General features: G+C 39.6%; 2 protein-coding genes across 2 annotated transcripts; both read left to right on the top strand.

Annotated features, from left to right (window-relative positions):
* LOC129105506 (nuclear factor of activated T-cells, cytoplasmic 2) lies at positions 1 to 9,450 on the top strand. The gene is made up of 10 exons (XM_054616570.1): positions 1 to 283; positions 840 to 1,830; positions 2,010 to 2,181; positions 2,722 to 2,924; positions 3,509 to 3,681; positions 4,171 to 4,311; positions 5,648 to 5,703; positions 6,023 to 6,155; positions 6,922 to 7,560; positions 9,115 to 9,450. The coding sequence occupies exons 1-10, from the start codon at positions 157 to 159 to the stop codon at positions 9,159 to 9,161; spliced, it is 2,682 nt and encodes an 893-aa protein (XP_054472545.1). The 5' UTR covers positions 1 to 156; the 3' UTR covers positions 9,162 to 9,450.
* A 608-nt stretch (positions 9,451 to 10,058) lies between these two features.
* On the top strand, positions 10,059 to 12,953 carry manbal (mannosidase beta like). The gene is made up of 3 exons (XM_054617432.1): positions 10,059 to 10,208; positions 11,122 to 11,296; positions 12,442 to 12,953. The coding sequence occupies exons 2-3, from the start codon at positions 11,147 to 11,149 to the stop codon at positions 12,550 to 12,552; spliced, it is 261 nt and encodes an 86-aa protein (XP_054473407.1). The 5' UTR covers positions 10,059 to 10,208; positions 11,122 to 11,146; the 3' UTR covers positions 12,553 to 12,953.
* The last annotated feature ends 966 nt before the right edge of the window (positions 12,954 to 13,919 follow it).

The raw sequence follows: 13,919 nt of genomic DNA, 5'->3' as shown, positions 1-13,919 counted from the left end.
TGTTTTAAGACGTAAATCTGAGAAGAAAAGCTGGATAATTGTTGGTTTTCTTCATTATTTATCTCATGTCTACAGCTTCTGTTAGTTGGCGAGTTTGTAAGTTATTATAAAAAGATACACTTGTTGAAAGAAGATTGAAGTATTTAGAGCTTGGAGATGAGTTCTGCAGGTTTGGGCTTCACCGAGGACCTGAGTCAAGACATCAGCCAGGAGGAGTTGGACTTCTCCGACCTGTTTCTCTATAATCCACCTGGAGAGGACTTTCCTGTCGGCTGTGATAAAGGTCTGTATATATGCAGTAGTTATTCTTTTATTACAGAGACTTAACATAATATCAACTTTTCAGTGAAGTTTTTTTCTTAGAATTTTTTAAGATGCTGGTTTTGTCTAAAGTTTTTATCTTAGCAATGAAGTAAAGTAAAGTGGCTTTGGGATATTAATCAATGAGTACTTGAGCGATCAGTTAGTGTTGTTATACTGTAATCATGCTCTCTCGCTGTCATTAAGAAGAGGGGAAATCCACTAGACTCTCCTCTCTGTTTCAGGAAACTATAGAAACGCAGAAGCAGAGGCATGAATTCTCTTTATTACAGTTTAACGTGTTTTCAATTCACTCAAAAATGTTGCACATTTTGATGATGTTTGAATGATGTATGAAGACGTGGATGTCATTTTAAGATTTTCTAATGAGATAATTGAATGTTTCCGTGCTAAAAAAAAAATTTATCAGTCACAAGTTATTATTACTTGCGGTAGTCTTAAAACAAACTATGTGTTATCTCAGGCTGGTATAGTAATAGTCTCTGGACACAAATGACTTCTACTTTTGTTATGGACAGATGACTCAGGTGCTCTCCTTCAGAGCGACAACCAGCCTCCTCTGCTGGTGGTCGACCATCACAACGCGTACATCTCCGTCTCCGACCGGCCATCCTCCAGTCGGGACGCCTCCTCTCACAGCCCTACCGCAGCTAACCTGTCGGGGTCTGTGTTTGACTCCCTGGGTCTGGCATCAAGACCGGGGACCATCCCTGCTCCCAGCCCCAGGATCGAGATCACTCCTTCGGGGGACTCTCTCAGCTCTCAGACCCTGGAGATGAGCCCTGGCACCAAAGCTCTGGTGGCCTACAGGGAGTGTGTGAGCCCTGCCAGTAGTAACTCCTCCACGGGCTGGCCTGCGGAGGCGTACTCTCCTCTGGCTTCACCGTGCGTCTCCCCGTCTAATGGAGCTGGCAGCGGGATGGGGTTGTCCAGCTTGGACCTCTGCCCGGGCCTCCAGAGCATCCACACTTCTTCTGCCCACTCCTCCCCAGGAGCCTCACCTCGCAACAGCGTCACAGACGAGACGTTTCTCCTGCCCCAGCAACAACACACCGCCTCATCTCTTCCCCACCAACGCTCCCGCTCTGCCTCCCCGCACGGGAAGCGCTCCTACGACCAGTCCCACCCCTGTCAGGGGGCCACTCCTGTCAAGCAGCGCTCCCGGAGCCCCAGCCCCATCCCCTCGCACCACGAGCAGCAGGGGTCCTACTACCTCCAACAATACCAGGCCCAACCGGAGTTCCAGCCCCAACCTCAGACCTCCTCCTCGGGCCTGGAGGAGATGCTGAGCAGCCTCAGCTCCAGCCTGCCCAGAGCTATACCGTATGCAGTGGTGCGAGACGCTCACGTGCCGGCCCAGAGACAGGACTGTGTGTACGGAGAGGGGTTTGACCGGGCCTTTGAGCAGGAGAGGATGGGCAGGGCAGGAGCCGAGGTCAAGTCTGAAACCTTCTATATGCTCCCAGCTGTGTGGCCTCCTGCTCATCCAGTCCACCACGGAGCACTCGGGTGTGTTGTTTCTCCTTTCTTATACAGATACTTTTTTTATCTGTCTTTCTGCTCATTAAGAAGTAAACCATTTAATTGACAATGATTAAATTAAATATGAACTATGGACATATTGTAACATGATGTTTTGTCTTCATTTTCCCCCTTTCTGTCCCCCTCTCTCTCTGTCTTTCCCCTAGTGGACTCTCCGTGGCTCCACTCCCGTCTCTAGAGTGGCCGCTGCCCAGTCAGTCCGGTCAGTACGAGCTTCTTATCCAGCAAGAGCCAAGATCTCACCACAGAGCTCACTATGAGACTGAGGGCAGCCGCGGAGCTGTGAAGACACCTAACGGAGGGCATCCGGAAGTTCAGGTGGTTAATTTTGGGTGGGTTGGGGGTGGGGAAAAGCATGCAAGAAAAGAAAGGTCACTTTCACTTCCATCTATGTCGCTGCCAGCTTTGTAAAAGATAAAGCAGGAGCTTAAGGTAAACGTAAGGGGGTATTTCCTGGGTTATGTGTTTATGTAAAGCCGAGAGCCGTGATGCAAATGAATTAAAAGGGCAAATCAGTAGGACATTCACTGTTTCAAAGTGCTAAAAGATGAACTAATAGTAACAAATCAGTGTTGATATATAATACAAGTGTCGGCTCATGGGTCTGTTTCATTTACTGCTGATGAGTTCATTTAAAATGATTTTACAGTTGGTTTTCCTGGCACTGATGCACTAAAAGACTATGCAAATCAGTGTTCTTGCTATGCCAGTTAGGCAGTGACCTGTGAAATCATCCCCACAGGGAAAGAGATTTATTGTGCAGTGTAAATTTGTTCTCTGCAGCCACGGATGTTAATGGTATTATAGTTCATTTAATTCACTGTGAAGCATGCATTTAATCTCCTTTGTTGCCCTCAGCTCCGCGGGTACCAAGGCACGGCTCCACTGGGGCTGCAGGTCTTCATAGGGACAGCCGACGAGAGGATCCTGAAACCGCACGCCTTCTACCAGGTCCACCGCATCACCGGGAAGACCGTCACCACACCCAGCATGGAGCGGATGATGAACGGGACCAAAGTGTTGGAGATCCCTCTGGAGCCAAAGAACCACATGAGAGTGATGTGAGTAGCAGAGAGACGCATGTATCGACGCTCATCGATACATGTTATTTAAGCAATCTGCACTCACTTCTGTGGTTTTCGTGCATTTCCTCTCCCAGAGTTACAGATGCAGATATACATTTAACTGAGTCAATATACAATGCCATCTGTTTTCTTTGGATTTTCTGTTGATAAAATTTGAGTTTTTACTTCTCATCGCTCTTTTCTTTTTCTTCCTCACTCATGATGGCTAATGCCGCTCATGCAAGCTACAAGGTTTTTGTCTGTTTTGCCACCAAGAAGTAGCACAAAATGCATCACTTCCTGTGTGCCAGAGAGTTTTTCCAAGAAAATCTGTCTGTTCACAACAGCAAAACAAAAAGTCTACTTTGATGAACTTGACTTATGATGAATCACTAACAAAGTGATTTATTTTTTACTAAAGTGTCCCAAACCACTACTTTGACGGAACCAAACTAGGTTATAACCGTCACAGATGAAATCAGTGTGCTATAGTTTGACAATCTTTGCACAGTCACAAGCACTTCGGCCTAATTTCAGCATCCTTTTTTTTCGTATCTTATGTCTTTTCTTACACTCCCAAGGATTGACTGTGTAGGAATCCTGAAGTTGAGAAATGCCGACATCGAACTGAGGAACGGTGAGACGGACATTGGACGAAAAAACACACGTGTGCGTTTGGTGTTTCGTGTCCACATTCCTCAACCTGGAGGCCAACTGCTGTCTCTTCAAGCTGCCTCTCATCCTATTGAATGCTGTAAGGAGTGTTTAATTCCTGATGAACAGAATTTCGCTTTCTATAGCTGGTTCATAACATCTAGTATTGTAGAACTTGCAGCTTTTATCTTTATTTAATCAAGTTACTGTTTATATCTGTATGATTAAACTTAATGCCCTTTCAAACTACCAAAATATGTATAAATCTTCCTGTAACAAATCATACTTGGTCTGGTATGACCAGAAGCATACGGCAATTAATGTTGGATGACTATTGCTGTGTTTCTGACAAGTTCACTAACTAAACTTGTTACCATGGGCTTTATCATACAACATTATCATTAAATTGTCACTTGCTTAAAGTTATAGTTTTGCTTTAACATGAGTTTTTGGCAGGCTAGTAGTCAATATTGCAATCCTGGATTTTAATTAAAAAAAAAAAAGTAGCCATCTGCCTTGAAAATGTTTCCACAGATGTTTTCTGACCTCAGTGTGGTCTTTCATACAGCTGTGTCTCCCTGTTTTTCAGCCCAGCGCTCGGCTCAGGAGCTCCCTGCAGTCGAGAGGCAGGACCTGGACCGATGCTCGGTGCTCGGTGGGCAACAAATGGTCCTAACAGGACAGAATTTCACGTCTGACTCCAAAGTGATATTCTCAGAGAAGACACAAAGTGAGAAGAAATTACTACTTTAATTGTCTGCATGTTAAGTTAAGTCCTTTAAAGTATATCCGTTCCTGAAATTAAATTTTTTAAGAGGTTCTAAAGATGAGCTACAAAATGTAATAAAAACGCGCTTAATAGAATAGTTCCACTTCTTGCCGAGAGTTAGATGACAATCTCCTCATTTAAAGCTCAGCAGAAAAGCAAACAAGTTTCCAAAATGTTGCACAATTCATTTAACACATTACGCTGTCCATCTAGTTATCATGAACACTCACACACTTACCTGAGTGTTATATTGATCTGTGATTGTTGTGTGTGTATATTGAGGCGGCAACCAGATTTCTATTATTAAAATAAACTTATATTTTGTGCAACACACATCTGTGGCTTCACAGTATGCTGCTTGAGTGTATCCACCTACTCATATAGTATTTGTTTTTTGCATTTCACCCGAGCAACATCAACTTTTAGTGACGCACATCTTCCTTCAGCCCACACTTTTAACTCGGATATGAGCCATTACTTTAAACTTTTACTGTTTGGTGACAACTTTTATTGATTTATACATGGAAATTTCTCACCTCGTTATTGCTCCTCCTGCCCACACAAGATTTTACATTGCTTTTCATGGTTTGAGAGCAGGATGGGTATAGTTGATTGCGTATAAAGCCTCCTTGGTGCTGTGCGCGGGGTTTTATGCAACAGGATGTGGTTAGACAGACCGATAAAGATTCAGACCCAGAGCAGAGACTTGTGTGTTTTCTTTGTTCAAAGCGTGGGTAGAAAATAGAAACGGCAGGTAAAAAACTGAGGTGGGAATGAAACAATAAACCAGACAGACAGAAACCTGCTTTCCACTCTCTGTATGTAAATGTGCTCACATAGCTGATGCACTTTTATTTAAAGAATCATCTGACTTCTTAAAATTTCATTATTTTTTTATATACTATAGTAGTAACACTAACAGTTTGACATCATGGGAACTTTGCTTAGTTGCTTTCATCTGAGAGTTAGAGGAGAAAATCAGTTTCACTCGTATATCTTTCAGGCAAATATAAGGCTATTACCAGCAGCCAGTTAGCTTAGCTTAGCACGAAGACTGGAAACTAGCCAAAGGTACCAAAATCTGCATCCCAGCACCTCTAAAACCCAGAACCCCAAAGTAAAACTGTCGTTTTTAAACTTTGTTTTTTTGCTTGAGCTAGGCTAGCTGTTTTTCCCTGTTTATGCTAAGCTAAGCCATGTGGCTGCTAACTGCAGCTTTTCCATGTGGTTTCAACCTTATCATCTATCTTTGTTGTTAAGACAGCGTATGTACACACTTTATTCCCTCTGTTTACAGATGGACAGCAAATCTGGGAGGTGGAGGCCACGGTTGACAGAGACAAAACACAAGCTGTGAGTTAACTTTCACTTAACTGGAATGACACATGGATTGAGGCACTAGCATACTTTTACATAACCAATGATGTATTTTTTGTAGAAATGTATTTGATCATTACATCAGCATTTTCTTATACAAATTCACACAAACAGAAAGCTAAACACAAAACCTATGACCACCCACAGCATGCGGGTACGTGCATCATATTCAGAGAGTTTTATTTCTTATGCTGATTTTGATTCGAAACACACAAGTGTGAGATTCGGGGCAGCCTACGCCTTTCTGTTTCGACATGACTGATTGTCTGAAGCCTGTGTCTCAATCCCCGTCTAGAACATGCTCTTTGTTGAGGTCCCTCCGTATCGAAACCGGACCATTTCCCACCCATCCAAAGTCAACTTCTACGTCATCAACGGGAAGAAGAAACGCAGTCAGCCTCAGCACTTCATCTACACCCCTATGACAGGTATATATATATATAGGTATATCCAAAAAAACCAATGCCATTACCATCAGTGGTCAGTAGTAAATGTTAGCATGCTTACAGGATACACCAGCTATTCCCAACCCCAGGGCCTACTGGTTGGTATGAGCGGGGCGTCTAGTGGGCCACGGCGGTACTGACAACTGATTAGATTAAATAAAAGTAGATACATATATTTTTGTAATTTATGAAGCTAGTTATCTTTTATCTAAATGTGCTCAAGAATTCACATTTACCACGACAATTATGACACATCATAAGAGAGAGACAACCTTACCTTGGATTGAGTGGCATAAAATGTATCGTTTTTGTGACGTGGGAGACAACCCTGCGTCATTAAGGTGCGTGGTGAGAAAATTTGACTCTGACTGCATTAAATTTGGATTCATTATGGGGGCCAGTAATTAGGGATTAGGGTAACCAGAATATTTTTTATTTATTTATCATTACTGCTGACAGTGGCATAACACAAATGTATTTATGTTTTCTCCTACTTTTTCATGTATTTGGTAAAGTGGTTTTAATAATAAGAAGTGGGCCTTAAGTTACAAAAGTAACAAAGTGAGAACCCCTGATTTAAACTACAATGGTGAACCCAGTAATTATCACAAGCTAAAAAACATCAGCATGTTTGCATGCTTACGCTTGACGTACCACTGTGCTGCTAGTATGACTGTAGACTCTTAGTCTTGTTTCCGTCCTTGTACTCATGTCATTTTCTCTCACTTTTCTATTCTTTTAATTCTAGCCATTAAAGCAGAACCACTGGACGACTACCAGTTGAGGACATACATCTACTCAGATAATCAGACCCTTGCTGGCCTGTCAATGAAGTCGCTCTACCATCCCCTGGAGCAGGAGAGCAACCTTCAATCTCTGAATGTTTCTCCACCGATGTACCATCTAACCACCGTAGACCCCAGAGCCCACGTCTTAATCCCTGATCCACTGGACAACCAGCCAGTTTATTACCAGTCCAGAGCCAGCACTCTGATCAACAACCCCGTGCTTTACCACGCTGCAAATCAGCGTTACAGCAACTGTGGCACCGCCCCCCATGGTTCTCCGATGGCTTCCCACCCTTCCTCCACTCCCAGCCCGTGTGTCAGTGTCAGAACACCAATGGGCAAACTGGGCGAAGGTCCTCAAGTTGGGGATTCATTCAAGTCCTGTGTGGCGTCAAGACATCAGAGTTATATGCAGACAGCGCTGCCACTGGGAAAGTCACCACCTTCAAGATACATCCAAGGTCAAGCTCAAGGAAAGGCTGGAAGCCGAGTGGAACCTCTGACCCAGATCGGCTCGGGTAGAGGGAACCTTGAGGAACGAGCTCATGAGGGTGTCACAGTCAAACAAGAGAATCTCCCCTATGCTTACCTGGAGGATGGTGAGTAATTATTTTACATGCTTTTGTCTTAATTTACTCATTTTTACATCTTTACAGGCTTAAACTCTCTTACATGATTACTTTCGTAGGTCTTTGAGGGGAAGACTGGTCGAAAGTTTATGTTGTTACACCCCATGTGAACAATTATCACATCTCGCGCCTCGTTGTGTGGCTTTTCTGAGCAGCTAAATTGTTCAGACAACATGTTGTATCAGTGAGTCTGTGTGTATGTATTTCAAAGTGTTATATTTTGTGTATACAACTGTCTCTAGGGAGAAATTGGCAACACATTTACATTATCTCTGAATCAGTCAGTTGTCTTGTCCGGATGCTATTAGATCTGTGTCTATCCCTGCTAGAAAATACTGCATTAATTGCTTTCCCCGATAAAATGAAATGTGGGGGAATATGCTATACAAACAAAAACCATGCAAACTTGCCCGGGGGATGGGTAAATGTGGTCCAGTTTGCAAATGCATACAAGCACATTGCAACTGTGCGCTTGCAAATCCTGCATTGTGGTTTGTGTCGGGCCTTTCTATCCACTTTCCTCTCTCTATCAGTCTCACTCTCACTCACACAACCGAAACACTCACCACACTTTTAACGGCTTCATGCGCCTGCGCAGTCTTATTTAACATAAATATAATACAACTTGTTCATGACTCCTGATGTATTTGAGCATGATGGGGGAGAAAGAAGCAACACCATCATAAAGTGACAGAACGAGTGAAGTTGTTTGCTGCGGGGTAAAGTTTCTGTTTACACCTCTGTGATGGAACACAGAAACAGGAAGTTTGCTGTACACGCAAATACATGCAGACACACCTGTGTTGTGAAAAAATAAACAGCAGTGTCCTTTGTTCTGGTCTCTGATACAGACTGCGGTAATGGTGAGAGTTAACAACTACAAACTGTTTTACTGATCAACTCTAGAAAGGTGAACAAAACATACTATTGTTTTCAGATTATTATTGGTTGTTGTTTCTGGAAATTACATCTGATATTGAAAATAGTTATTTCTGTCAAAGGAAATCTCCAAGGCTTAGATTGACTGGATGTATGAAATGAGACCTTTTCTGGGGACCCCCTGGTGGCTTTAACCACAAACCACAAGTCCAAGTGGGGACCTTTGAAGCCCACCTCTCTTGTTTCCTGTCACCTCTTCACTTCACTCTCTAATAAAAGCATAAAATCCCCCCCAATTTATTTTCGACTACACAAATGGGCTTCAAATATGAATCAGAATCAGAGACGGTTTTATTGTATAGTAGGATTGGACGTACAAACTATTTATCTAGGTGATTTGGTGCATAACACTAAGCACAATACAAAAGTCAAGAGACAAAATATAAAGAAGAAAAATGTACAATAGAAAATGTGGAAAAATATATGAAATGCTCAAAACTATATCTGTTATTTTTAAGAGGAAGAAATGGACAGTGTTGTGCAAGAATGGGCAAAAATGTATGTTTTACAGCAGTATGTATATTTGTTTATTACAGGGTAGTTGTGAATACAAAAGTTGCTTACCGTGTTTGTGATGTTTTACAGTGAATGACATCATAAGAAGAGACATGAAAGGCCACAATGGAGACTGACCCTGGAGGCCTGATGTCCATCAGATCAAGCATAATATGTAAAATATATAATCCTGAATGTCTTGTAGGAAGCTTGTACTTGATAGAGTGCAAGAAAAAATGTAGACCTATATGTTGACTTTAGACTTTTTAGCCTCAGCAATGATAGTAGACAACCTGTTGTATACCTTAAATTGTGTATCTATTGTGTATCAACCTGTTTGACTTATATTTGTTCATTTATTTGTAAAATTGCTCTTTTTAAGCATGTATGAAATATTTTATATTAAATAGAATCTGTTTATACGAATCAGTGTGTTTGCATTAAAAGCATGAATAGACTGAAGAGAGAATTTAAGTGTTCCCAATTAACATCAAATTAGACTCCCCTTGTCTTTAAATTTAATTTTCCTCATACTTAAGCGACATTTATCAAGTTACTGTAATATATATTTTGTAAACTGAAAAAAATACATGTTTTCTAAAAAATATCTTGTGATGACTAACTCACTGATACTAGGTCAAAGCAGTAATACATTGTTTTCTAAATACAATTTTTATTTGTTGATGCAACACCGTGTTACCAAAGTTGATATAAATACTTCTGGCATTAATATATACTACATGTTTTTTATTGGACATAGAGTGGGTTGGAGTAAAAAGTACCTGAGATATAGTGGAGCTGGAAAGTACCTCGAATTTGAAACTGAAGTACAGTACTGAAGTAAATCTAGGCCAACAATGGTAACCAGGTTACAAGCTCCAAAATGTTAATATTTATATTAATATTATTCTGTACTTTTTTAATTTAGTTTTTCAATGTTTTCAAAAATAATAATAAAAATAGAAAATATATTAAACACTAGAGGGAGACATTTTCAAAACAATCATTCCCCAGACCGGAAGTTGCTCACAGCTTTCATACGTCACTATGCGGAAGTGGTTCTCTCCCTTTGTGAGCTTAATTGGCATGTTCTGTGTTTCACAGCCAGATTTATATTTCTTCAGGCCTGATTTTGATGTAAAACCCTGTAACGCCAAGTAAAGCGTGAAGTACCCCGGGCACTGGTGAGCTTTCCCCCCCCACAACCTAACGTGGTATTTATGAAATGTGTGCTAGTGTTTGTTTAACTTACCGCTGTGCTGTGTGGGTCCACACATGTGTTTGTTAGTATCAGTCTGTAGATTGCATGGGTATTTATGTCTTTTGTGAGAGCACAATGCATAACTTGATTAACACGTGCATGCTTGTCTTTAGTGAGGGTGGGGAATTAAATACAACTCCATTAAACACCACCATACACCACTTTTCATTGTTTTCCTATCTTAAGGTTTGCTGATTTGCAAATTAAACATTTGAAGCAGTCCCTTTACCTGTTTAAGTGTTGTTGAAATGTTAAAACACATGTTTTCTTTATGCCCTGTCTTCTATTTCTGATGATTAATATGAATTATTATGGGTAAATATCATATGTATTGAAGCAAGTGGAAATGAAGCCATCCTTTGTTTGGTTTATACCTTTTTTTTCATATATATATATATATATATATATATATATATATATATACTACCTCACACTTCTCATTCAATGTTTTTCTTTATTTTTATTTTTTTCTACATTGTAGATTAATATTGAAGACATCCAAACTTTTATTTTATTTTTTATTTTTTAATTTATTATTATTTATATATAAACAGTACCAGTCCAAAGTTTGGACACACCTTCTCATTCAGTGGTTTTTCTTTATTTCTTTATTTCTTTTTTTTTCTACATTGTAGATTAATATTGAAGACATCCAAACTATGAAGGAACACATATGGAATTATGTGGTAAACAAACAAATGCTCAACAAACCAGAATATGTTTTATATTTTAGATTCTTCAAAGTAGTTGAATGAGAAGGTGTGTCCAAACTTTTGAGTGGTATTGTATATAAATAATTACATTTTTAATATACATTCTTTTTATTTTCCTGCTAGACGTAACAGACCAAACAGCAGCATCATGTCTGCAGAATTGGATCTGTCCCCTCCAGAAGTCCCTGAGCCCACGTTTCTAGAGAGCCTGCTGCGCTACGGGCTGTTTCTGGGTGCCATCTTCCAGCTCCTCTGTATCCTGGCGGTCATCTTCCCCACACCCAAGTCGCATGAACAGGTGGGTAGACAGAGAGGGAAGGAGAGGATGAAGTCTTGTGTCGGAGTCTGTTTTCCCTATCATTAGAAACAGTATTTCCCGGGCTGTTGTGACTAGAACGTAGGCTACACTCTGATTAAGTAAGCTTTCATAGATATACGTGGTCAGGATAAGTGTTTTGGGCTCAGGGGAAACACAAATCAATGGGGAAACGGACTTCTACACAACACAAGCAGTGATAAAAACATCAACACATTATTATCAATCGCTCTAATGAGTGGCTTGGTTTCACTCAAGAAATGTTTTCACACAATACTGTCTCTGGTGGCTAAATCTGATATAAAAAATAATACAATCAGAAACATTTGCAGTGTGGCAGAGCTGCTGATAGTCTAACTAGGAAAAATGGTTGGATTAATATCTTTTATTTTTTCCATCTTGCTTGACAAATCTTCTGGTTCTGCAATTGCACTGTTTTCTGAAATACAGAGAAACCAGATATCAGTTATGTTAGTGCAGAATATCTTATTTTTGAATGTCCACGAAGACTGTACCACAGAGGGCTACTGCCACAATCTCCACACTAACAACTGTCAGGAGAGATTATTTATAGACAAGAGCAATTAAATCCACTGTCTAATTATTCTATTTTCAGACACTGTCATCAGATGCACTGATTAATCTCCACAGTATGTCGCCATTTCATCCTTTATAGCAGCCTGCTGTAGTTCTGGATTGCCATACAATGACAGAAACAGTGCTGACAGACGGAAAATGTTGAAAGACGTCTGAATTTCTTTTGTGTCATTTGTGTGTGCATCTGTGCTCCAATAACCATCCATTTAATTGAGATAAGTCTAAACAGAGTCTGAGCTATCTGTCGCAGTGAAAAACTGCATAACCAAAATACATTTCTCTTGTTATCACTTATTACTATCCCCCTATGCACTGTATTTGGTAAACAACAGAGACTGTGTGTTGACTAGATTTACTTGAAAAATATTACCTTTGCAAAAACTGCAATGTGTGAGATCGCAGAAACATTTTCCAAATACATCTTCAAATCCCAGTTATCTAATCATACATAGCATTATGTAATTTTACAACATGTTTAAAATTCTTTTGAAATTACAGGGTGATTAACACTTCCTGTGTTTGCTCTACAGGAGGAGACTGAGTCCACTGACGGCAAGGCCACTGAACAGATGAAGAAACCTAAAGGACTCGCACCGCAGATCCGACAGAAACCAAAGAAAGAGAGCAAAAAGAAGCGATAGTGCTCCGTGTGTGTATGTGCGGGTTACCAGTTTGATTGAATGCGGGTGTATTATTATTATATTCCTTTATTGATCCCCATGGGGGAAATTCAATGTATAGTCAACATTGAGTCAACATTAGCAGATACCAATACAATTATCACTACAGATACAAAACACTAATGTCATATTACGACATTTAAAAATTGAGACTCTTGAGAATGACCTTGAATCATGTGTCCTTCACATTCAACACAATATTACAAAAAGCAAATTGTCATATATCGATTGAGGATTTTTTTTATCTAGCCACATTTTACAGGATATTCGTTGTGCATGTATTTCTCTTTTATATTTGAATATCATTGATTGAATTATGTTTGGATTTCAACTTTCAAATAAATACATTATGTAGTCATTTATCAGATTGAGATAATGTCCTTTCTTTGTATTTACTTATTTTGTATTGCACAATACATCATGACGTCCTTATAAAGATGCAGTTTTGTGGCACTTGTTTTGTCTGCAGGTAAGGTATATTTAATTAGAAGAAATTCTCGCTTTTTCTACATTTACATGATATTAAGACACCATCCAAATATAGAAAGATACGTAATAAGTGAATATCAAGCCAAATAAGTAGGGCATAATTTAAGGAATCCTTACTGAAAATGATTGTGTATGTTAAAATGGGTTATCAGCAAATATAAAGACATACTTATTTGGTATTTATTTTAATTCTCAAATATATAGGGCTCAAAAATGTGTGTATTAACAGTAAACTTAACAAGTTGGAACATCCCTAATCACAGAGCACCTGTTAGGCCGCATAAGGGTCAAGTTTTAGTATCAATGCGCAGGTCCAAAGTTGTGTCGCTAGGCAACCGGTCTTGCTGGCCAGCAATGAAGCTTTAATTATTTAGATTAAAAATATTAACGTCTAAAAACGTATTTGTGTCATGTTATTGTAACAACTTTTCTATACAAAAAATATTATATATTCAATGCGCAGGTCCAAAGTTGTGTCGCTAGGCAACCGGTCTTGCTGGCCAGCAATGAAGCTTTAATTATTTAGATTATAAATATTAACGTCTAAAAACGTATTTGTGTCATGTTATTGTAACAACTTTTCTATACAAAAAATTATTATATAGCTTTAATTATTTAGATTAAAAATATTATATATTCAATGCGCAGGTCCAAAGTTGTGTCGCTAGGCAACCGGTCTTGCTGTTCCAGCAATGAAGCTTTAATTATTTAGATTAAAAATATTAACGTCTAAAAACGTATTTGTGTCATGTTATTGTAACAACTTTTCTATACAAACAAAATATTATATCTTTTTTTTTTTTTTTTTTATAAAAGCTAAGCTATGTTGTCAGGGGCGT

The sequence above is a fragment of the Anoplopoma fimbria genome, chromosome 17 (genome assembly GCF_027596085.1).
Source record: "Anoplopoma fimbria isolate UVic2021 breed Golden Eagle Sablefish chromosome 17, Afim_UVic_2022, whole genome shotgun sequence".
Taxonomy (NCBI): domain Eukaryota; kingdom Metazoa; phylum Chordata; class Actinopteri; order Perciformes; family Anoplopomatidae; genus Anoplopoma; species Anoplopoma fimbria.
The sequence above is the reverse complement of the archived record's forward strand: the minus strand, read 5'-3'. Positions and strand labels throughout refer to the sequence as shown.